A 24277-nucleotide genomic window follows, 5' to 3' on the forward strand; every position below is an offset into this window, starting at 1 on the left:
TGCAATTTTGTCACACAACACAATGCCACAGATGTCTCAAGTTTTGAGGGAGTGTGCAATTGGCATGCTGACTGCAGGAATGTCCACCAGAGCTGTTTCCAGAGAATTTAATGTTCTCTACGATAAGCCACCTCCAACGTCGTTTTTGAGATTCTTCACCTGTGGGGTCGTCTGACACCATCCACCCAGACAGATAATGAAACTGAGCAGTATTTCTATCTGTTATAACGCCCTTTTGTGGGGAACAACTCATTCTGATTGGCTGTGCCTGGCTCTCCAGTGGGTGGGCCTATGCCATGTGAAATCCATAAATTAGGGCCTAATGAATGTATTTCTATGAACTGTAACTCAGTATAATTGTTGAAATTGTTGCATGTTGCATTTATATTTTTGTTCAGTATAATTCTCCAACACGCTTTGCTGAAACAATAGCCAATAGAAAAGCAGTCTTGACTGAGTGCTCACATAGCTCAAGTGAAGACGGGCTCAAATGGTGGTCTTATAAGTGATCGTAGGACAACATCTATCTCCCGTGAGGGTACTGTAGGAGCCTTGGGAGGCCGTAGCCTGCGGGCACTTTTCATGAATTGCAATACTAGAGGTTGTGTCCCTGGTGATGCATCCGCAATCTGGTCATGACCCATAGAGAGAGACATGGCTGCCATATACACTTTCAATATTGATGGGGACTTCCTGCAGCCATAAGCTCTTGGAGCAAAGTCAAAATGACAGAAATTGGGCAGGAAGATGGCGATTCTGCATGGTCGACACATCGCTTTCTGAACACATTCCACTTCGCACAGAGGATGTCAATTACCAAGGAGGGCAACCTTGCAGCTACAATGCGGTCACATTCAAGGCACCCTACACCCATAACTTCAGTATTCTGGGTTTGGGGTGCCAAAGCTTACCGTTCACTTGTGACAGGAGGTCCGCTCAAAGAGGGAATACCCATGGTTGGGAGGTTGTCAGCTGTACAAGGTCTGAAAACCAGTGATGCTGTGGCCAATGTGGAGCAACAAGTAGAACTGACACACTCTCGAGACTGACCTACCTTGAAGACCTGAGGGAGCAAGGGAATTGGTGGAAATGCATACAGCAGCCCCCTTGGCCATCTGTGTGATATGCGCCTAGGAGAACTCCACTGGGAAGTTGAAATGCTAGGTGCCACCTTTGTATTGCTCTCCAGCAATTCATTGAAATTGTTAGCTCTTTGTGTTTGTCCCTTCTGGGACATAGATTGTGTCAGTTGTACCAGCACTCTATTGGCCACATATGGAGCAAGCCCAATTGGTACAACATGGACTGCAGCAGCTAGGAGGCCTAGAAGCCACTGACTCTCTAGCACTGTCACCTGTTTTTTCAGTATTAATGTTGAAAGACAATTTGTCAAAGATACCACTCTTTCTGGAGAGAGGGTTGCTCGTATGATTTGAGTGTCTAGTGTCAGGCGCAGGAAGTGCACACACTGAGTGGGAACCAGATAACTCTTTTACAGGTTTTTTTTACTCCCAACTAGGAGAGGTGATGTGAGACCATGGATGTGTGTGCCAAGACTTTGTGACCCTGCACATATTAGCCAATCTTATGCGGCCTGCATATGGTGTGCCTTTGCTTCTTGTGCGCCTCTGTTTCTTGTGCGATGCTCTGCTCCACCTCTTCAGTAGGGCTGAGAGTGTCTGTTCCTCCACTCCTGAGCAGGTGCAGCATGAGTCTGAGCCTGGTTTCTTGGCATCCCAGTTTGGGCCCTGGGATGGGAGTAATGGGAGCTTGGACTGCGCTAACCATAAATGGCATCATAGTTTGCGGAGAGACGTTCCTGCAGCTGCTTCTGATAGAAAAGCAGAATCACTGCTGAATTGCTAAGCCTAGCAGCTGTCTAGCGTAGGAAGCAATCAGATGGCCTGCATCCTTTTTTTGGCAGCTCTTGGTCTGAACTGTAACAGAGAGAAGCAGGCAGAGGAGCAGGCAGAACAAGCGAAGCAAATGGTTTGTCCATACTGGAGAAATGGCCAAAACCATTCTCATCTCCACCATGACCTGTAGCTAAGCGAGTGCATATGCTTGGCATGGCAGGGGTTTCAAGTTACAAGTTTTAATGTCACATGCACAAGTACAGTGAAATGCTTTCTTGCAAACTCAAAACCTAACAATGCAATAATCAATAACAATGTAATACTAGAAAAAATAACAAGAAATAAGAAGAAATATGAATAGCATACCATATTTATAATGTGCAGGGATGCTGGAGTGATAAAGGTAGATAAACTCAGCAAAAAAGAAACGTCCCCTCACTGTCAACTGTGTTTTCTTCAGCAAACTTAACATGTGTAAATATTTGTATGAACATTCAACAACTGAGACATAAACTGAACAAGTTCCACTGACATGTGACTAACAGAAATGGAATAATGTGTCCCTGAACAAAGAGTGGGTCAAAATCAAAAGTAACAGTGAGTATCTGGTGTGGCCACCAGCTGCAGATTTGCCAGTTCTTGCTGTGAGATGTTACCCCACTCTTCCACCATGGCACCTGCAAGTTCCCAGACTTTTCTGGGGGGAATGGCTCTACCCCTCACCCTCCGATCCAACAGGTTCCAGACGTGCTCAATGGGATTGAGATCCGGGCTCTTCGCTGGCCATGGCAGAACACTGACATTCCTGTCTTGCAGGAAATCATGCACAGAATGAGCAGTATGGCTGTTGGAATTGTCATGCTGGAGAGTCATGTCAGGATGTGCCTGCAGGAAGAGTACCACATGAGGGAGGAGGATGTCTTCCCTGTAACGCATAGCGTTGAGATTGCCTGCAATGACAACAAGCTCAGTCCGATGATGCTGTGACACACCGCCCCAGACCATGACGGACCCTGCACCTCCAAATCGATCCCGCTCCAGAGTACAGGCCTCGGTGTAACGCTCATTCCTTCAACGATAAACGCGAATCCGACCATCAGCCCTGGTGAGACAAAACCGCGACTCGTCAGTGAAAAGCACTTTTTGCCAGTCCTGTATGGTCCAGCGACGGTGGGTTTGTTCCCATAGGCGACGTTGTTGCCGGTGATATCTGGTGAGGACCTGCCTTACAACAGGCCTACAAGCCATCAGTCCAACCTCTCTCAGCCAATTGCAGACAGTCTGAGCACTGATGGAGGGATTGTGCGTTCTTGGTGTAACTCGGGCAGTTGTTGTTGACATCCTGTACCTGTCCCGCAGGTGTGATGTTCGGATGTACCGATCCTGTGCAGGTGTTGTGACACGTGGCCTGCCACTGCGAGGACGATCAGCTGTCCATCCTGTCTCCCTGTAGCGCTGTCTTAGGCGTCTCACAGTATGGACATTGCAATTTATTGCCCTGGCCACATCTGCAGTCCTCATGCCTCCTTTCAGCATGCCTAGAGCACGTTCACGCAGATGAACAGGGACCCTGGGCATCTTTCTTTTGGTGTTTTTCAGAGTCCGTAGAAAGGCCTCTTTAGTGTCATAAGTTTTCATAACTGTGACCTTAATTGCCTACCGTCTATAAGCTGTTAGTGTCGTAACGACCATTCCACAGGTTCATTAATTGTTTATGGTTCATTGAACAAGCATGGGAAACAGTGTTTAAACCCTTTACAATGAAGATCGGTGAAGTTATTTAGATTTTTACGAATTATCTTTGAAAGACAGGGTCCTGAAAAAGGGACGGTTCTTTTTTTGCAGAGTTTATGTATAGGGGTAAGGTGACTAGGCATCAGGATATAAGATAAACAGAGTAGCAGCAGCTTGTATGTGAGTGGGTGTGCGTGTGTGTAGAGTCAGTATAAAGGTATGTGCATGTCATGTGTGAGTGAGCAGATGACGGAGTGAGTGTGTGAGTGTGTAGGGCCCTGTGAGTGTGCATACAGACAAAAATAAAAAGGTCAATGAGGATACAAGCTTGAGTCAGATAGTCCATGTAGCTATTTTGTTAGCTATATGTCAGTCGTATTGCTTGGGGATAGAAGCTATTCAAGAGCCTTTTGGTGTCAGACTTGATGCACCGGCAGGGGCATCATATGGGGGGGCGGGGGTTAGGAGGATTCTAAGGGCCTATGACTGACAGGGGCCCTAAAAAATTATTAGAACATTAGGTAAAAAAAAATACATATTAAATTATTAGCCTATCATCATTAATATAATGTTATATTTATAATGTACTAATAAAACTAACGATTTATTTTTCTTGTTTTTTGCAAAAAGTAGACATCGAGAGAGCCTCTGTATTGCCCCTCTCTTATTTACATGAAATTGTTCAGTCCTGCCCCCAAACCAGGCGCGAAAAGCTGTAAAAGTTAACGTTTGTGAGGGTTTTAGGTGCCAAGACAAATTTCTAAAGCCTCCTGAGGCTCTTCACCACACTGTCTGTGTGGGTGGACCATTTCAGATTGTCAGTGATGTGTACACCAAGGAACCTAAAGCTTTCCACCTGCTCCACTGCGGTCCTGTCGATGTGAATAGGGGTGTGCTCCCTTTGCTGTTTCCTGAAGTCCACGATCAGCTCCTTTGTTTTGTCGACATTGAGTGAGAGGTTATTTTCCTGGCACCACACTCCCAGGGCCCTCACCTCCTCTCTGTAGGCTGTCTTGTCATTGTTGCTAATCAGGCCTACTGCTGTTGTGTCGTCTGCAAACTTAATGAATGAGTTGGAGGCGTGCGTGGCCACGCAGTCATGAGTGAATAGGGAGTACAGGAGGGGGCTGAGCACACCCCCTTGTGGGGCCCCTGTGTTGAGGATCAGCAAAGTGTTAGTGTTGTTTCCTAACTTCACCACCTAGGGGCGGCCCATCAGGAAGTCCAGGGCCCAGTTGCAAGGGCGGGGTTCAGACCCAGGGCCTCAAGCTTAATTATGCGCTTGGAGGGTACTATAGTGTTGAATGTTGAGCTATAGTCAATTAACAGCATTCTTACATAGGTATTCATCTTGTCCAGATGGGATAGGGCAGTGTGCAGTGCGATGGCGATTGCATTGTCTGTGGATCTATTGGGGCGGTAGTCTGTTGTCTTAGTCTGTTGTCATAAGAGTGGGAGGCTCTTGTGGACAATACATCAGTGTCATCCAATTCAACAACCATGCTCCATTCAAAGGTAGAGGTTAGGTTTGGTACCGGCGGGGGAAGCCTGGCCAGGATGTTCTTGAGGGCAGACTCAATGTTTACCATACGACTGTCCAGTGACTTAATATACCATTTGGCTCTGACATGTCGTGCTTTGCGGTCCCACTTAAACATGTATGAAGGTGTGGGCTTGAAACTGCCCCTTATATGAAGCTATCTGACTGGCACAGTCAAATGTGGACTATCAGTCTCGGCATTGGTGGACTCGGTCAAGCGAGGACTGGTAGCCTACAGCTCCGTGTACAGACTGGTGTGGCAGTCAAGCAGGACTGGCACGACACCGCGGGTCAACAAGCTCCAACAACATGAACAGCAAGCTAACTAGCAATGGTCGCTATGTGTGGCTAACTTAGCTAGCTAGCTACTAGCTAACTTCTGAGGTAACAGGATAGACCTGAAGCTTACTACCTATCTAGCGAACATACAAGGATGGAAATGCCCAACAAGAAGCAATAAAAGCTAGCTAGTATGGGAAGGCACAATAACGAGAGAGGGGGGAGTAGATTTTATAAAAAATCAACTACTCACGGCACCTTCTCAAATCGTTAAAGAATCATAATTCCGTAAGAAAGTCATCCGAAGGGGATTAATAGTAATCTCGTAATGTAAAACACATAAACGTGAGAGTGAAGTAAAGACAGTATGTCACGCCACACCGCCTTTTATAGTGACAGGTCACACAGGTACAGTAAGTGTGTGACGTGACTGTAAACATCTTTGATATTAAGCATCTCAATCACATCACCTGAAGGGGGAGTTTCCATAGGTCGTTTGGCGACCCATAACGAAAGAGAACCAACCCTGTTACGCTTAGATGAGTTTGGATTTGTCTGCCATGTAGCACGCTTCTCTCTATAAAATGAGCTGCTCAGTATGTGTAAGTAATCTTTTCTAACGCAGCTTTTTTGAATGATATCACGAAGAACTGCAAAAGTGTTGATAATGCTCTCCACTTTCTGGAGGACCGAGTTCTGAAATCTGGAATGTGGTATATCAGCATATGTTTCGAAAACCGGTTTGGAAGAGATGAATATTGACTTTCTAAATGTTAAAACACAGTGTCATAATTGTAGTTCACATGGACGCAAAAGTGGGTGAATTTATCGGCTTAAAACCCTACTTACGGAGAACAGTTTTCGAGAGTGTAGGGTTTTCGAGAGCAATGATTATGGTGGCCCAAAGGGCAATTGATTGTATGGTGTGCTGCCTGAGTAGGTGCTTTAATCAACGCAAGTGTATTTAAATACACTAGTGTTGCTTTCAATTGTACTGGGTTGCACAGAAACAGTCCATGGGAAGCCAGAAGTTAAATACAATTCCATTTCAAACTACTGTGCCCGTGGGCAGGACAGTTGGTCATTATGACAGGGGAATTTCGAACAAAATATCGAAAGGATCGTATTATTAAACAGACTTTCCAAATGTGCGTCTGTTGTAGACCAACTTCCTCTAACCCTTCCCCTTCCCTCATGTTAAAATAAAAGTTCCCCACAAGTTATTCCTTTTTTGTCCACATATGGCGCACGTGCAGGACTTTTATTTTGACAGACCCACATTTGGAAAGTGTGTGTGTGTGTGTGTGTGTGTGTAATGCTTTTCATATGGAATCTGTCAAAAAAAAAAAAAAAAAAAATTCAGGCAGCTGGCAGCTGGCAGTTCAAATTGTCTATTGGGTGTCAGTGTTGTTTCACAGTGCCCCTGTCAGTTTTCTAAAGTTATTACTCAGTTCTCTAGATGTAATGCTATAAACACCCTCCTGAATAGGACCCTGATGTAATTGTATTCAAGGCTTTGTGATTGGCATGTCCCCCTGTCTGTCTGGACCGTGACGATGCACCAGCTGCGAGTTGCAGTGATGGGTGAGGGAGATGCAGGTCTGTGTGCTGCACGTCACATCCTGTCCCGCCCAGACGCCTTTGCACCACCCGTCACCTACGAGCTCACGGAACACGTAGGTGGCACCTGGTTCTACAAGGAACGTACCAGTAGCTATGAAAACGGGCTTCCCATTCACAGCAGCATGTACAGAGACCTCAAGTACTGTAACACTCTAACCTTACCCCTCTTTCTCTGTTTTTCTCTCTCTCTCTCTGACATGACCCAGGTCTTATTGTGTGTCTCATGTTTTACTGTCCCTCCCTCTATGCAGGACCAACTTGCCAAAGGAGGTGATGATGTTCCCCGACTTCCCCTTTGACCCCCAGCTTCCTCCTTCCAAGCACACCAGGAAGTGCAGAGATATCTGGAGAGATACTGCCAGAGCCACCGCATCACACCAAACATCAGGGTAGGTACCGTCCACTCACACACAATGCCTCATGGTCCTTTGACAGGGGTAGAGAAGGAATGTCCACACTCATCGATTTCAGGTGAAAAAAGGAAAAAGTGTATTTGTTTTCATAGGACAAGACTATAAAGCCTCTCAACCCATCTCTCCCCCACTATTTGTTAGTTCAGCACCATGGTGGAGGAGGTGATCCCTGTCACCATGGCAACAGAGGAGAAGGGACTAATGATGACGTGGGAGGTGACTTCAAGTCGGGATCATGTAACACTGAAACGTTTGATTCTGTGTTAATCTGCAGCGGGTAAGAGATGTGGATGTGCTTTAGATATTCACTTGACAACAGACCCCTGTCGTTTACACCCTAACCCTTGACCCCTGTCTCCCTTTCTCCCCGTAGGCACTACTCTGACCCCCACATCCCATCCATCCCTGGGCTTGAGCGATTTAAAGGTGCACACCAGCGTCACCATCTAGCCCTCTCTCTCTTCCTACACTATATATACAAAGGTGTGGCCACACCCCTTCAAATTAGTGGATTCGGCTATTTCAGCTACACCTGTTGCTGACATGTGTATGAAATCGAGCACATATCCATGCAATCTCCATAGACAAACATTGGCAGTAGAATGGACTTACTGAAGAGCTCAGTGACTTTCAACGTGGCACCATCATAGGATGCCACCTTTCCAACAAGACACTTTGTCAAATTTCTGCCCTGCTAGAGCTGCCCCGGTCAACTGTAAGTGCTGTTATTGTGAAGTGGAAATGTCTAGGAGCATCAACGGCTCAACGCAAAGTGGTAGGCCACACAAGCTCACAGAATGGGACCGCTGAAGCATATAGCACGTAAAAATTGTCTGTCCTCGGTTGCAACAATCAATCAAATGTATTTGTAAAGCCCTTTTTACATAAGCAGATGTCACAAAGTGCTATAAAGAAACTCACTACCACATTCCAAACTGCCTTTGGAAGCAACGTCAGGAGCTTCATGAAATGGGTTTCCATGGCCGAGCAGCCACACACAGCCTAAGATTACCATGCGCAATGCCAAGCGTCGGCTGGAGCGGTGTAAAGCTTGCCGCCATTGGACTCTGGAGCACTGTAATGTGTTTTCTGGAGTGATGAATCACGCACTTCACCATCTGGCAGTCCGATGGACAAATCTGGGTTTGGCGGATGCCAGGAGAAGGATACCTGCCCGAATGCATAGTGCCAACTGTAAAGTTTGGTGGAGAAGGAATAACGGTATGAGGCTGTTTTTCATGGTACAGACTAGACCCCTTAGTTCCAGTGAAGGGAAATCCTAACGCTACAGCATACAATGAAATTGTAGACGATTCTGTGCTTACAACTTTGTGGCAACAGTTTGGGGAAGGCCCTTTCCTGTTTCAGCATGACAATACCCCCGTGCACAAAGCGAGGTCCATCCAGAAATGGTTTGTCAAGATCGGTGTAGAAGAACTTGACTGGCATGCACAGAGCCCTGACCTCAACCCAATCGACCACCTTTGGGATCAATTGGAACCCAGACTGTGAGCCAGGCCTAATTGCCCAACATCAGTGCCCATCCTCACCAATGCGCTTGTGGCTGAATGGAAGCAAGTCCCTGCAGCAAGTCCCAACATCTAGTGGAAAGCCTTTATAGAAGATTGGTGGCTGTTATAGCAGCAAAGGGGGACCAACTCCATATTAATGCCCATGATTTTGGAATGAGATGTTCGATGAGCAGGTGTCCACATAGTTTTGGTACTGTAGTGTATATCTCATGCCTGGGTTTTCCTGACCATGTGACCTGATCTGGAAAACATCTGGGCCAGGTTAGGTGGTCAGGAGAAACTCATGGCCTTTGCCTCATGCCATCTCTCTTTATCTCCCTCTCTCTCATCCCCCTGTCTCTATTTCTCGGCAAAGTGATCTACAGTCACTCATACCGCCACCCTGAGCCTATCTCAGGTCAGTCGGTGGTGGTGCTGGGTGCTGACACCTCAGGACTGGACATCTCACTAGAACTGGGTTGATCCAATGCCCAGGTGACTCTGAGCCCTTGTCCTTCCCTCTGCCCTATGGGGTCTGCCAGGCTACCCCTGTGGTGGAGGTCCAGGAGGGTGGGTCTCTGCAGTTCCAGGATGGGTCCATTACCCAGGCCCAGGTCCTGTTGCTCTGTACGGGCTACAACTTCAGCTACCCCTTCCTGGAGCCAGCCCACCTGGGCCTGGAGGTGCAGGAGCACCTGGTAACCCCGCTCTACAGGTTCCTGATGCCTCCAGCCTTCCTATCACTCTTCATCATAAGCATCTGCAAAAATAATTTGCCACTTCCCCCACTTTCACTGCCAGGTGAGGAAGGAGGCTTTAAGATGGTTGATGTTGTTGATAATCTTATTTTTTGTTGAACAAAATGTCTAGCTATCCCACCTCTCCCTCACCATCTCTCTTTCACTACCCCTCTCTCTCTTCAGATCCAGTTTGCCCTTGCAGTGCTGGAGGGCTCCGTGGCCCTGCGGTCACGGGTTGAGATGGAAGAGGAGGCCCAGAGAGAGATGAAGAGGAGTGCGGAGAGGGGGTGCAGCTCAAACATTTGCTGAAGAAGGACAAGGACCAGTGGGGTTATGCCCTGACCTTCGCTCAGACTGGGATGTTCTCCCCTCTGCCCCCAGTCACACAGAGCCTGTATGAGGAGGTTTGGAGGCAGAGACATGTTCACCCACAGAACTACAGGCAGCTAAACTATCGACTCATCAGCGACACCCAGTGGGAGCAACAGAAACTGCAGGCTGGTGAATGAGGAGGAGAGGTGGCCTGGTCTCATCGACTAGATGTAACATAGTAAATGGGTAAATTCAGAACAGTGACATTAGTATGATATGTAACGTTTGGTATGGTTACGTAAGACAGATGGTTACTTAAAGCAAAAACAAAAGTAGGGTGGTTGGTCAAATGGGTGGGTAATAACACAAACGTCTAGCAACCCAAAGGTTGCGAGTTCAAATCTCCTCACAGACAATTTTAGCTAATTAGCGACTTTTCAACTACACTGAACAAAATCATAAACGCAACATGCAACAATTTCAAAGATTTTATTGACTTTTATATAAGGAAATCAGTCAATTGAAATAAATTCATTAGGCCCTAATCTATGAACGTCACATGACTGGGAATACAGATATGCATCTGTTGGTCACAGAAGCCTTAAAAAAAGGTAGGAGCATGGATTAGAAAACCAGTCAGAATCTGGTGTGACCACCATATGGCATCAGCAAACTGCTCGCCCACACGACGGACGCCATACATGCAATCTGGCCTGTACAGTTGAAACCGGGATTCATCCGTGACGAGTACACTTCTCCAGCGTGCCAGTGGCCATCGAAGATGAGCATTTGCCCACTGAAGTTGGTTACCATGCCGAACTGCAGTCAGGTCAAGACCCTGGTGATGACGACGAACACGCAGATGAGCTTCCCTGAGACGGTTCCTGGCAGTTTGTGCAGAAATTCTTTGGTTGTGCAAACCCACAGTTTCATCAGCTGTCCAGGTGGCTTGTCTCAGATGATCATGCAGGTGAAGAAGCCGAAATGTGGAGGTCCTGAGCTGATGTAGTAACGTGGTCTGCGGTTGTGAGGCCGATTGGACGTACTGCCAAATTCTCTAAAATGGTCTTGTGTAACAACTTTAGACATCTGTGACATTGTGTTGTGTAACAACAAAACTGCAGATTTTAGAGTGGCCTTTTATTGTCCCCAACACAAGGTGCACATGTGTAATGATCATGCTCGCTGCTTGATATGCCACATCTGCCAGGTATATGGAATAAACTTGGCAAATGAGAAATGTCACCCATTGAGCATGTTTGGAATGCTCTGGATCGACATGTACGACACTATATTCCAGTTCCCGCCAAGGTCCAGCAACTTCACACAGCCATTGAAGAGGAGTGGGACAACATTCCACAGGCCACAATCTACAGCATGGTCAACTCTATGCAAAGGAAATTTGTTCACAAAATTTGAGAGAAATACGCTTTTTGTGCGTATGGAAAATTATGGGATATTTTATTCAGCTCATGAAACATGGACCAACAATTTACATGTTGTGGTTATATTTTTATACAGTATACTTACTACTTTACAACTACTTAGCATGTTAGCTAACCATAACCTTAACCCTTTTAGCTAAGCCTTCCCCTAACCCTTTAAACTAACTCCTAAACTTAACCCCTAACGCCTAGCTAACGTTAGCCACCTAGCTAGAATTCGTAAAATATTGGTCAGTTTGCAAATTCGTAACATATTTATAGTTTAGCAAATTCGTAACATTGTATGTTTTGCAAATTTGTAATATATTGTACTTTTAGCAAATTCGTAACATATAATACAAATTGTAATTTGTAACATATCATACGAAATGGGTGATGGACATTGATAAATTAATACATACCATACGAAACGCAACATATCATACAAATGGAGTGGGACGGATTTACGTACAGAATAATATGTAATGCTCTTAGACCAGGTTGGGAGAGGGGACCAGAAAAGAGGATATTACTGAAATTGCATTTTTGTCACCCCCCCCCCCAGTTTTATAATTGGAATGTGATACAAAACGAGGCAACGGTATATTTTAGGTCCATGCGGACGCCTCCAAGCGGTCGGGTTGTCTGTTTGGAGTGTTTATCTGACTAGATTTAAAAATATATAATAATAGTAATATCCCTCCCACTTCTAAAACCAAAGTTGCGCCCCTGCTTGAAAGCTTTGGATAAATGGCCAGAATGACATAGGTCTTCTCTCCTGAAATGTTACTTTGACATTATGTATTGTAAATGTTAGTAATATATACATTTTCATCCACAATCCTAGATAAAATCATGTTAGTAGTCTATAACAAATGCACCGACTTTGTTTCTTTCACTTATTGTAAATAGAAAACATGTAATATCTTATTGTCACATTAATCAATATTATATAATTTTTTGAATATTGTATTTCAATAGAATCCTTAATTAACTTTACAAAATGTGTTTCAAATGTCAAAAGTGCCCAGCTTCACGGGAATAAAAAATGACACGGAAATAATAGAACCAAATTGTTCACTTTTTATTAAATTATTATTTTAATATTTTTAAAATTTCCATCATAAGAATGATATTATTTGAAAATCAATTGAGATTTTTACGTTTTTCGCCAAATGTTGTAATGCCTTTGACTGTCACTAAAAGCAATCCTCGTGATTTTCTTTTTCCCACCGGGTTTTCCCATCTGGTTTGAATCGTCATCTCCAAAAATTGTGAAATTGGACACCTTGAGTACATTCTAACCCTTTCTTAGAACTCTCCTTTACATTGTTTCCCGATCGAAATGTAGGACCAGAGTCAGATCACACCAGCTCGTTTTAATCTTAAATGGATATTGCATGTAATGTCAACCCTTACAGTAACCCGAAACAACGCTAATTAAACGGGATATGCACCGAGGGCTCAACTGGCGGCGCATTGGATGTAGGAAGCGGTCGTATTTCCCCCCTGCTGCAGAAGGTAGAGGTTACAAATCTGTGGGAACGTCTCAGAGGAAAGAGGGGGCGGGAGGAAAGGGAAGGGGTACGGGAGAAAGGCAGGCAGCTAGGGTGTTTCCTTAACTTCAAGGAAGAGTTTAATCAAGTTAATAGCTTATTGTGGGCTATTAAAACGATACACCACTGGGAAACCGTACGTTATCAAATTTTAAAAGACACAAACAACTGAAGGAGACCGCGATGTTGGGAATAGGAAAACTGCACCACGGTCTGGAATAGGTAAGTCAAAGTATCCGCTTGCCACCCGCCCCTTTCAATGTTCAACTTGTAAACAACAAGTCTTCAACGATGTGTGTGGCATGTGTGTGAGTTAAATATCAATGGAGAAGAGTTACTTTGTATTCGTGTCGTGCGCGCCTTCCAGCACATTCATGGCAAGAAATCTGAGCGCAATCGTTCTACAGTCAGACATAGCGAGCCTGAAAAGTATTTACTTCCAGTTTATAAAACAGAGTGGGAATTTTGGGTGTAGTCTAGTGCATGCAATCCTAGTTCAGTTGATGGGAAAGGTAAACAATTCACTATTAGGAAATAGACTAGTCTCTCCTACAGTTCAGGCCAAGTGTTTTCCAACTTCTCTATGCAATACTTGTTGTTTTTTCCCCTGACTATCCTGGTATCCTATTGTAAGATTGTGTACAGTGTATAATGATGTTGGCAGCTGCTAATTGATAAACAAACTTTATTTATTTATCAGAGACAACCCACCGTGAATCACTTTATACCAAATTAAAATGAATCAAATCCTCTTCCTTGGCCTCCCTTTCTCTGCCATCTGCCCTCAACAACAGGGTGAAGGATGGAGGGAGAGACGGAGAAAGAGACAGCGGAGGAGAAGGAGAGTGATGAGACACAGCCGTTTGCTGGGGAAGGGGCAGGGCGACTTCATCAGAATGGAGAGTCCTCCGAGGACGACCAGGACCTACCCATCATGCACTGGGAAGACCTGAGCCTGAGGATCGCTGAACTGGAGAAACAGGAGGAGGCGAGGAGAGAAAGGGCAAAGGTCAGAGGGCATGAAGGGAGGGTGAAGATGTTGTGACAGTTCTGAGATCAGCTTACCCGCACCAAACCCTGACCTTAATAATTATCAGAAACAAAACACTGACCATAGATCAAATAAAATAAAATTGTATTTGTCTCATGCGGCCGAATACAACAGGTGAGACTTTACCGTGAAATGCTTATTTATGAGCCATTCCCCAACAATGCAGAGTTAAAAAGTAAGACAAACAAATACAATGGTCAAATAAGAAACACAAAAAAAGGAAATAGTAACACAATAACGAGGCTATACTGTTTGCAAGGAGTACCGGTATCGAGTCAATGTGCAGGGATGTGACGTAATATTACATGTAAGTAGGGGTAAAAGTGACTAGGAAATCAGGATGGATAACAAACAGAGTAGCAGCAGTATATGTGAAGTGTGTGTGTTGAAGTGTAGTTGTAGTGTCAGTGTAGTATGTGTGAGAGTCTAGTGAGTGCATAGAGCCAGTGCAAGAATGTAATTGTAAAATTAAAAGGAAGGTCAATGCAAATAGTCAGAGTGCCCATCGGCATTTAGGGGCAACTTAATCCTACTCTCTTTGCTTTATACATGTTAATAATATCCACCGGCATTGAAAAAGACTGCAATGATGGGATTAATGACACCCATTGCTTACACTCGCTACCACACATCTCACCTCTTCCCTCCTCCCATGTCATCCCTCCATCCCTGATCCCTCCCTCTGTTCCTCTCTTTCAGAGTACGAGTGGGTCGGAACAGGGGAGTGTGTCAGGGGGCTGGGCGGAAGAGAGGCAGGGTGGGCTGTGGAGGAAAGATGAATGGGAGGATGAGGAGGACTACGGAAGATGTCGAGTCACGGTCGTCTCGTCTAGGTAACAAAAGTCAAAACAGTCAATCTCATTCTCAACTTCATTCTGTATTCTCTGAAACCATATAATGTATGTTCTCTCTTTTAAGTGTTCATGTTGTTTTTGTCTTTTATTTTCTTATTTTAGATTCCACAACCAAAGAAATCTACAGTTATGCTACATCAACAACAGTGAGAGTGAGGATGAAGAGGGGGCTGTCAAAGAGGTGAGCGAGTCCCTCCTGTTTTATAGTATAGCGCAAAACTGGGACAAAAACCTACACACATTGCGGCACTCTAGGGCCAGATATAAAGATATGCATACGTACCCATGCCATGCTTTTGTTGTGTTTCCTCTTTGTCAGGGTTCTATAGGACCAGGTAGCTATGGTTACCACCCCTCTGGCCTGAAGTTGGAAGTGAGGGCCGCACTGAGCGCGCTCAAAAACAAGCTGTTAGCTGAACAGAAAGAGGAGGTGAGAAGAATGGAGAAGTGTGGACTGTGGAGCGAAAAGAAATAGGGTTGGAAGAAATAGAGGGAAACAGTGGGCATGTGGTGGGAGAGAGGTAAGGATTGGTATGTGTAAATAATTCCTGTGTGTCACAGCACCTTGCCTGCAGTAGTGTGATCACTAAGAGGACGCATCTGGAACACTGTGACCTGCAGACCTGCTCAATACAGCAGCTCAACTCCCTCAGGACCTCACTCAACCACGACATACACGGTCAGTAGGCGGTCATTGCATGGTAATCATGGTCTTTACATGGGGCGGCAGGTAACCTAGTGGTTAGAGCGTTGGGCCAGTAACCGAAAGGTTGCTAGATCGAATCCCTGAGCTGAAAAGGTAAAAATCTGTCGTTCTGCCCCTGAACAAGGCAGTTAACCCACTGTTCCTAAGCCGTCATTGTAAATAAGAATTTATTTTTAACTGACTTGCCTAGTTAAAGGTTAAATAAAAAAAGGTTAAATAAAAAAAATAAAAACATGGAAATCATGGTCATAACATGGAAATCGTAGTCATTACATGGAAAAGGGGTGGTTATTACATGGTAATAATGTGTCAGTAAATGAACTGGCAGGTGAGTGCTTGCTCTACGGTTTTTGTGTTTTAGGATCTATATGTTTTTATGCAAAGTAATATTCTATTCTTGCAGACCTGAGCTCAGAGTTGGTGGGTCACCTGTTGATAAGGGACCAGCTGAGAACCAAACAGGACGCCATGCTCCTGGACGTACAGGATCTGACATAACCCTCACCCACATGTGCACAGGACAGGAAGTCATTGTGCTCAACAGTGGATAAAGTGATGCTGTCCAAGATATGCCACTATGAGACAGTCAGAAGTGTTGCAATAATATCCTACTTAACATATGATTCTTTGATAAAAAGGAGAAATATTGATGATGAACACTAATGAGCACCATCTTGGACCGGCGTCATAATGCAATCCACATTACACAGGCAGGGTATGGATGCTCAGCTATGAAAAGCCAACTGACATTTACTCCTGAGGTACTGACCTGTTGCACCCTCTACAACCACTGTGATTATTATTATTTGACCCTGCTGGTCATCTATGAATGTTTGAACATCTTGAAGAACAATCTGGCCTTAATGGCCATGTACTGTTATAATCTCCACCCGGCACAGCCAGAAGAGGACTGGCCACCCCTCAGAGCCTGGTTCCTCTGTATGTTTCTTCCTAGGTTCCTGCCTTTCTATGGAGTTTTTCCTGGCCACTGTGCTTCTACACCTGCATTGCTTGCTGTTTGGGGTTTTAGGCTGTGTTTCTGTATAGCACTTTGTAACATCTACTGATGTAAAAAGGGCTTTATAAATACAATTGATGGATAACTTTCTCCTCATCATCCCCACCTGATCTTGAACAGCATAATCTTCATTATCATCATTAGTGGAGAGAGTACTGTATTAGGACCTATTTTGATGTACGCATGCACTTAATTAACAAAAAAGATTTCATATCAGAAAGAGGAGTTTAAGCCATTTGTGATGTTTGAAACATCTCTAATATCTGACTCCTAGTCTATTGCCGGTGGTAAGAAAAATTGTATTTATCTTGGGAGAACCTTCAGACGGAGAATCTTCACAGCCATAGTTAAAACATTTACATATCTGAGGAATACCAGCTTTTCCACAAGTTTTATTGTGTAAACATTGCAATATCCATGACTTATTAATATAAGGGAATTGTACACTTACAGCCTGTGTAAAACAAGCTAAGGGGTTTCATATTCAGGCTAAAGGGAACTGTCCTGTAACAATTTGGTAGAGAAGGTTCTTTGTTTCTAATTTAGGATAATTATCCTCTTGTATAGTTGCTGATGTAAGAGAATTGTCCACTTATATTGCCTATAAGCCTGTGGGTATTGACATTTATGTTGACTCTTGTGATATACCTAGGTGGTTTGCGGCCATAACTATAACTACCACCAGCATAGGAAACCACAAAGCTGCTATTGGGTGATTCCATGTGAGCAAAGCCCAAAAATAATTTTGTATCGCAGATTGTTCTGGCAATTATCACATAGAAACGTCATTGGGAAGATGGATGTTTGATAGGCTTTTTACATTTGTAACACACCATTTTTTGGAAAATGATTAAAGTGGGCTCTCTGCTACTTTTAGTTATAAACAATTTTATGAGCATCATCAACACAGTGAATAGAAAAATGGATTCAAATGGAACTTTGATAGGTCCTTCCTTAACCAATATCAATTTCTATGTATTCTTCAAAATTAGCAGAGCCCACCTTCGAAATATGTGTTTGAAGAGTATATTGTTCTAAACAAGATGTCTAAAAATAATCAAAATCAAAAAGGGTACTTTTGAGATGTTCATAATGTTTTTAATATTGAATAAATTAATGCGATTTTTTTTTTTTTACATTTTTTTTTTTAGAATACAGCCATACTCCATATTTTAAAGCATACTATAAGGAGTATAATGACACCAAGATGTCTGTACGGTTCACGGATTATATGGTCTAAAAGAGCCTAAAATGGCCACATTCATCATGATTTTCCCCAAAAATTGTTTGTGATACAAATGTATCAAGCATGTTAAACATCCTTCCTCTCAATTAAGTTTGTATGTGAGAATTGCCAGAGAAATCTGAGATACCCTAAAAAAAAATTGGGCCATGCTGGTGTGGAATTGCCTTATTCCATTCATTATGTCTAGGTAAAGAGATTTTCCTGACCATGTGACCTCACCAGTAGCAAACACCAGGCTCTAGTTACTGACCCCCTCTTTCCTGTTCAAGTCATATGGTCAGGAAAAACTCCTGGCCATTTGAACTATTGTGCCTTGTCAAGCAATTATTATATATCGTACTTTCACAATCGTGTGTATTTGTAGGTTGATGGAAGAATTAACTGTGATAGCAGATTCATAGCTATGGGAAAGGGATGAGTGCTCTGAAGTAACATTTAACTTTTTTGGTCTCTGAAGTATTTTTTTCAGTATTTACTTAAAAAATAATTTTGCATTCAATAAACCTTAGTTATTTCATGTTGTGTGCTGTCACTGTGTGTGTGTGTCTGTGATGCTGCTATTTCAAATCAAAGTTTATTTGTCACGTGAGCAGTGAAATGCTTACTTACAGGCTCTAACCAATAGTGCAAAAAATGTGTTAGGTGAACAATAGGTAAGTAAAGAAATAAAACAACAGTAAAAAGACAGGCTATATACAGTAGCGAGGCTACATACAGACACAGGTTAGTCAGTCTGATTGAGGTAGTATGTACATGTAGATATGGTTAAAGTGACTATGCATATATGATGAACAGAGAGTAGCAGTAGCGTAAAAGGGGGTGGTGGGACACAATGCAGATAGCGCGGTTAGCCAATGCGCGGGAGCACTGGTTGGTCAGCCAAATTGAGGTAGTATGTACATGAATGTATAGTTAAAGTGACTATGTGTATATGATAAACAGAGAGTAGCAGCAGCGTAAAAAGAGGGGTTGGGGGGGCAGACAATGCAAATAGTCCGGGTAGCCATTTGATTACCTGTTCAGGAGTCTTATGGCTTGGGGGTAAAAACTGAGAAGCCTTTTTGTCCTAGACTTGGCACTCCGGTACTGCTTGCCATGCGGTAGTAGAGAGAACAGTCTATGACTGGGGTGGCTGGGGTCTTTGACAATTTTTAGGGCCTTCCTCTGACACCGCCTGGTGTAGAGGTCCTGGATGGCAGGCAGCTTAGCCCCAGTGATGTACTGGGCCGCACGCACTGTAGTGCCTTGCGGTCAGAGGCCGAGCAATTGCCGTACCAGTCAGTGATGCAACCAGTCAGGATGCTCTCGATGTTGCAGCTGTAGAACCTTTTGAGGATCTCAGGACCCATGCCAAATCTTTTTAGTTTCCTGAGGGGCAATAGGCTTTGTCGTGCCCTCTTCACGACTGGCTTGGTGTGTTTGGACCATTCTAGTTTGTTGTTGATGTGAACACCGAGGAACTTGAAGCTCTCAACCTGCTCCACTACAGCCCCGTCGATGAGAATGGGGGCGTGCTCGGTCCTCCTTTTCCAGTAATCCACAATCATCTCCTTAGTCTTGGTTATGTTGAGGGATAGGTTGTTATTCTGGCACCACCCGGCCAGGTCTCTGACCTTCTCCCTATAGGCTGTCTCGTCGTTGTCGGTGATCAGGCCTACCACTGTTGTGTCACCTGCAAACTTAACAATGGTGTTGGAGTCGTGCCTGGCCATGCAGTCATGGGTGAACAGGGAGTACAGGAGGGGACTGAGCAAGCACCCCTGTGGGGCTCCAGTGTTGAGGATCAGCGTGGCAGATTTGTTGCTACCTACCCTCACCACCTGGGGGCGGCCCGTCAGGAAGTCCAGGATCCAGTTGCAGATGGAGGTGTTTAGTCCCAGGATCCTTAGCTTAGTGATGAGCTTTGAGGGTACTATGGTGTTGGAACGCTGAGCTGTAATCAATTAATAGCATTCTCACATAAGTATTCCTTTTGTCCATGTGGGAAAGGGCAGTGGGGAGTGCAGTAGAGATTGCATCATCTGTGGATCTGTTTGGGCGGTATGCAAATTGGAGTGGGTCTAGGGTTTCTGGAATAATGGTGTTGATATGAGCCATTACCACCCTTTCAAAGCACTTCATGGCTATGGACGTGAGTGCTACGGGTCTGTAGTCATTTAGGCAGGTTGCCATTGTGTTCTTGGGCACAGGGACTATGGTGTCCTCTTTGAAACATGTTGGTATTACAGACTCAATCAGGGACATGTTGAAAATGTCAGTGAAGACACCTGCCAGTTGGTCACTACAAGATTTTAATTTATTTGTTTGAATCTATAGTGTGTGTACATGCGTACGAGCAAGCAAATGTGTGTGTGTGTGTGTGTGTGTGTGTGTGTGTGTGTGTGTGTGTGTGTGTGTGTGTGTGTGTGTGTGTGTGTGTGTGTGTGTGTGTGTGTGTGTGTGTGTGTGTGTGTGTGTGTGTGTGTGTGTGTGTGTGTGTGTGTGTGTGTGTGTGTGTGTGTGTGTGTGTGTGTACCATTGCGTACCTTCAGCTGACTAGCTCAGCACTAATGATTTAGAGGACAAAAATAGAGGGAGAGGGAGGGTATTGACGAGGATAAAGTAAAACAGAGGGAGGAGGGATAATTGAGCAACAGAGTCAGGGATGACTAACTCGCACCAGAGGAGAGATAGAGAGAGCAGGAGGAGGAGAGGAATAAAATAATAGAGATATATGAGTGTGTTAAAGGTAAGCGGAAGTTAATGTTACATATTAGCAGTGTTTTACTGAAGAGCTCAATGGGTACGGGGACGAAAGTAGGAGAAGAAACAGGCTGGTATATTTTAAAGTGACAAACAAAGGACAATACATTTATATCACCAGAAAACCAGGTAAGATATTATATTTATACTTTAAAACTAACACATAATACTGTACATACTCTGCTGTAAACATTGCTTTGTACACACATTAAATATACATAACGTGAATTATTAAAACAAAGTGAAAATATCAACACCATCCCCACAAACATACAGAGGATGATGAATAAATATTTTCCTTACTGCTATAATAAAACATTTCAAATGGTATAAATACCTCATTTCCACACATTCTTTGAAGCGATGATAATAAAATGTTGCAAAACAATTGCAGTAGTAGCGCCTGCAGTTGCTTGTATTGGGTTTCCGTTCTGCATATCTGTCTGAATGAATGGATATTAATTATTTACAGCGCCAGCGAAGGTCATAGGAGGTCCATCGGGACCAAAACCGTTTTAGCTGCACCTTCCCATGAAATACACACCCTCCCCTGCACCAAGAGGTAATGTGCTCCTTTAAATGTTCCAATCCACTTGTTATTAGAAAGAGAAACATGTGAAGGCTTCTGGAATAACTAAACCAAGTTTCAACCAATTATCTTCCACTGGAAGGCCATGAGAGAGTTCTGTGTGATAAACACTCCCAACATGGAAGATAAACATGAGGAAGGTAAACATTGAGCACATAAACAACATTTTCCAACTAATTTAGCATTCATTTACTTGCATCCTCTAAAGAAAACAAACATACAAATACACAAACACACACACACACACTGTGCACAACAACACACAAGAAGAACCCACTGTCATTGGTCCCATTTCCATTCTTGATACTTAGCATAAAATTTCAAAATATGTCACATTCTTGGACAGTGGATCAATCTACTCCAAAATATGGGCTTGAGTGTACTCAGGGTCAAACTGGATCAGAAATACAGTATGGATGAATGGAGAGTTTCCGGAAGAGTGTGTTACTGATTGAAGAGCCAGTAGACCGAGAATTGTCCATAATCAGCTAAAAACATTCCTAGTGAGTATTTACAAACTAAAGCACTTATTTTCTCCCTTATGCAGAGAACATTCCTTCCCTCAAACTATCTGCAAACCTGCAGTGTACAGTTTAGAAGACAACCACACCTGAGAGAGAGCAAATGACAGGAACACTAGACAAGCAGAAGAATTTGCCCCAAGGAAGGCTTGATGAAAAAGGAACATGAGACCCTGCAGAAGAGAGAAAAACAACCACAGTCAACCATGAGTATAAGCCAAGCCTCCAACACCACAGAGAGCACATCTGTGACAGAGACCCTCTCTTCCTTCACCCCATCCCCACCTCTCTCCCTCTCCCCCTGCAGTATTGACGAGTCCTACAAGTACATCTTCCTCCCTCTCTGCTACTCCCTCACCTTCTTCTTCAGCCTGACGCTTAACTCCGTTGTCCTGGTGCGCTCCTGCCGTCGCTATGGTGGCTGTCGCCACGGCAATGCTCACCGCCGCTGGACCACGTCTCTGATCTACATGGTGAACCTGGCAACCACGGACCTGATGTACGGCCTGTCCCTGCCCTTCCTGGTGGCCAGCTACATGCTGCGAGACCGCTGGGTGTTTGGGGACTTTATGTGTCGCCTGGTGCGTTTCCTGTTCTACTTCAATCTCTACTGTTCCATCTTCTTCCTCACCTGTATCTCCGTCCACCGCTATCTGGGCATTTGCCACCCCATGAGGACCATCACCCTGGAGAGCAAGGGGGCTGTGAGGGGGACCTGCGCCATGGTGTGGGTGGTGGTGTTTGTGCTTACTTGTCCCATCTTTAGGTTTGCCCAGACGGGGTATGTGGTGAGAGGAGGAGGTGGTGGAGGGAGGGCAGGAGAGCGGGGGAATGGATCTGAGGAGGAGGGGGGTGGAGATGTAGTCGGTGGTGGGCCGAAGGTGTTTGTGAACTGTTGGGATGATGCTATTGATAATGAGTTTGCAGAATACGTCCCATACGGCCTCGTCCTGCACCTACTGGGGTTCTTCGTCCCATTCACCATCATCGCATGGTGCTACTCCCAGGTAGTCAGGACCATCTTTAGGACCCTGCATTCCCCATCCAGCTCCCAGGTGGGAGGAGACGAGGAGGGAGGTGGTGGGGGATCAGAAGGGCACAGGGAGAGGACGTCCATCTCCATCTCCAGCTCACAGCACTCCCATTACATCCGCAGGCGCCGCAAGTCCATCAAAACCATCATCACCATCACTCTCCTGTTCGCACTCTGCTTCCTCCCCTTCCATGTTACCCGGACACTATTCCTGCTCCTCAGGAGGGGTCAGATGGGAGGATGCAATGCCATGAAGACAATCTCTATCTGCTACAAGGTCACTAGGCCACTGGCCTCCTGTAATGCCTGGCTGAACGCTCTCCTGTACTTCCTCACTGGTGACAAGAGTGTCCCCTGCTGTGACACGGCCAGTCGGCATGACCACCACCGCAACCCCTCTCTCTGGCCACTGAGGATCCTGAGGAAAGACAGAGTGGGAGAGAAGGAGGAGGTGAAGAGAGAAAAGAAGACGGAAAAGGTGAAGGAGGGGGAGATTCGTCGGGACAATGAGTCAAAGTCTTCTGGGATTGTCTTTTAGGAGATTTTACGTTTAGAACAAATATGGAATCGTTTAAGTGTACATTTGTGTGTGTGTGTGTGTGTGTATTTTTTTGGGGACATTTCTATTTGGGACACCTAGTAGTTTTGCACTTTATTTCATTTGGACTTGTTACATTTGTTACTTTCTCAGTCGGCATGTTGACATTAAATGCAGGTCAAGTTATCATTGTGAACAGTGTGGTCTATTTCTTGTTCGTGTTTAACTTTATTTGTGTGATCACCGGCCAACAAAGACTGGTTATTGCAGAGAGTGTCCTGTGATAATTAGCCAATCTATAAGAGGGGTAGAAGGTTAATGATCCTCCCTTTTATCTGGTCCTCTAACACTGCACATTGCTTAATCTGACACCCTCACACATCTTTAAACTCTGTATTAATTTACAAAACATGTCTGTCCCTCTCAATCACTCACACATTATTGGGAAGGCGCACACATACACAACCTCCATTCATACATTTCCCAGTCATAACCGTCCCTCCACCCCTCTCTCCAGGCCAGAGGACAGCTGGTGTATAAAATGTGATGTTGCAACAATGCAGGCTGGGACAGTAAGCAGCTCTGCCCCTGCTTATCAGCAGCCAGTGACCCACGAAGCCTGGACCACAAATATTATTGCTGACTGCTGTTCCCTCTCCTGCCTCTGTTAATGGAAAAGCGTGTGAAAAAGCTGTAGGCATAGGACCAGTAGCAGCAGCCAGCACAAATAGCACAGTCAGAACACTCTAAATATGTTGAGGAACCATGGAGGAAGTCTCAATAGTCCAATTCAACAGAGTAATTGTTATAGAAGGACAACTGCGCAGAGTCACTGATTTAAGCTGTTATAAAGTCAACTTTGATGTACTATTGTAATCCAGTACAGGGTTCGAATTACAGCTGGGCTATGGGACTGGGCACCCCATAACAAACCATTGTTTTTCAACCTAATAGGCATTCCACCCCTAGGGGCCCAACCAGCCTCATAGTC

General features: G+C 44.6%; 2 protein-coding genes, 1 long non-coding RNA gene and 1 pseudogene across 3 annotated transcripts; 3 read left to right on the forward strand and 1 right to left on the reverse strand.

Moving 5' to 3' along the window:
• The first annotated feature begins 6965 nt into the window (after positions 1–6965).
• On the forward strand, positions 6966–10205 carry LOC106568044 (uncharacterized; annotated as a pseudogene).
• A 2514-nt stretch (positions 10206–12719) lies between these two features.
• On the forward strand, positions 12720–18380 carry LOC106567900 (schwannomin-interacting protein 1). Its single transcript, XM_014137772.3, has 7 exons — positions 12720–13210; positions 13783–13997; positions 14739–14872; positions 14996–15074; positions 15213–15323; positions 15455–15572; positions 16003–18380. The coding sequence occupies exons 2-7, from the start codon at positions 13791–13793 to the stop codon at positions 16095–16097; spliced, it is 744 nt and encodes a 247-aa protein (XP_013993247.1). The 5' UTR covers positions 12720–13210; positions 13783–13790; the 3' UTR covers positions 16098–18380.
• On the reverse strand, positions 13823–21081 carry LOC123726084 (uncharacterized). The gene is made up of 4 exons (XR_006758358.2): positions 20943–21081; positions 15177–15306; positions 14677–14801; positions 13823–13958 (listed from the first exon to the last, which is right to left on the reverse strand). It is a non-coding gene; the product is annotated as an uncharacterized LOC123726084 (long non-coding RNA).
• On the forward strand, positions 20585–23482 carry LOC106567899 (P2Y purinoceptor 3). Its single transcript, XM_014137769.3, has 3 exons — positions 20585–20734; positions 21078–21167; positions 21742–23482. Exon 3 carries the CDS (start codon positions 21868–21870, stop codon positions 23284–23286), a length of 1419 nt encoding a protein of 472 aa, XP_013993244.3. The 5' UTR covers positions 20585–20734; positions 21078–21167; positions 21742–21867; the 3' UTR covers positions 23287–23482.
• Positions 23483–24277: the final 795 nt, after the last annotated feature.

The sequence above is a fragment of the Salmo salar genome, chromosome 13 (assembly GCF_965601325.2).
Source record: "Salmo salar chromosome 13, fSalSal1, whole genome shotgun sequence".
NCBI lineage: Eukaryota > Metazoa > Chordata > Actinopteri > Salmoniformes > Salmonidae > Salmo > Salmo salar.

Bases quoted from the DNA above. Each gene is read 5' to 3' on its own strand.
- LOC106567900 (XM_014137772.3), top strand. From the start codon at position 13,791: ATGGAGGGAGAGACGGAGAAAGAGACAGCGGAGGAGAAGGAGAGTGAT. The intron at 13,998-14,738 runs GTCAGAGGGCAT...CCTCTCTTTCAG, and splicing joins CGAGGAGAGAAAGGGCAAAG to AGTACGAGTGGGTCGGAACA. The intron at 15,573-16,002 runs GTCAGTAGGCGG...CTATTCTTGCAG, and splicing joins ACTCAACCACGACATACACG to ACCTGAGCTCAGAGTTGGTG.
- LOC106567899 (XM_014137769.3), top strand. From the start codon at position 21,868: ATGAAAAAGGAACATGAGACCCTGCAGAAGAGAGAAAAACAACCACAG.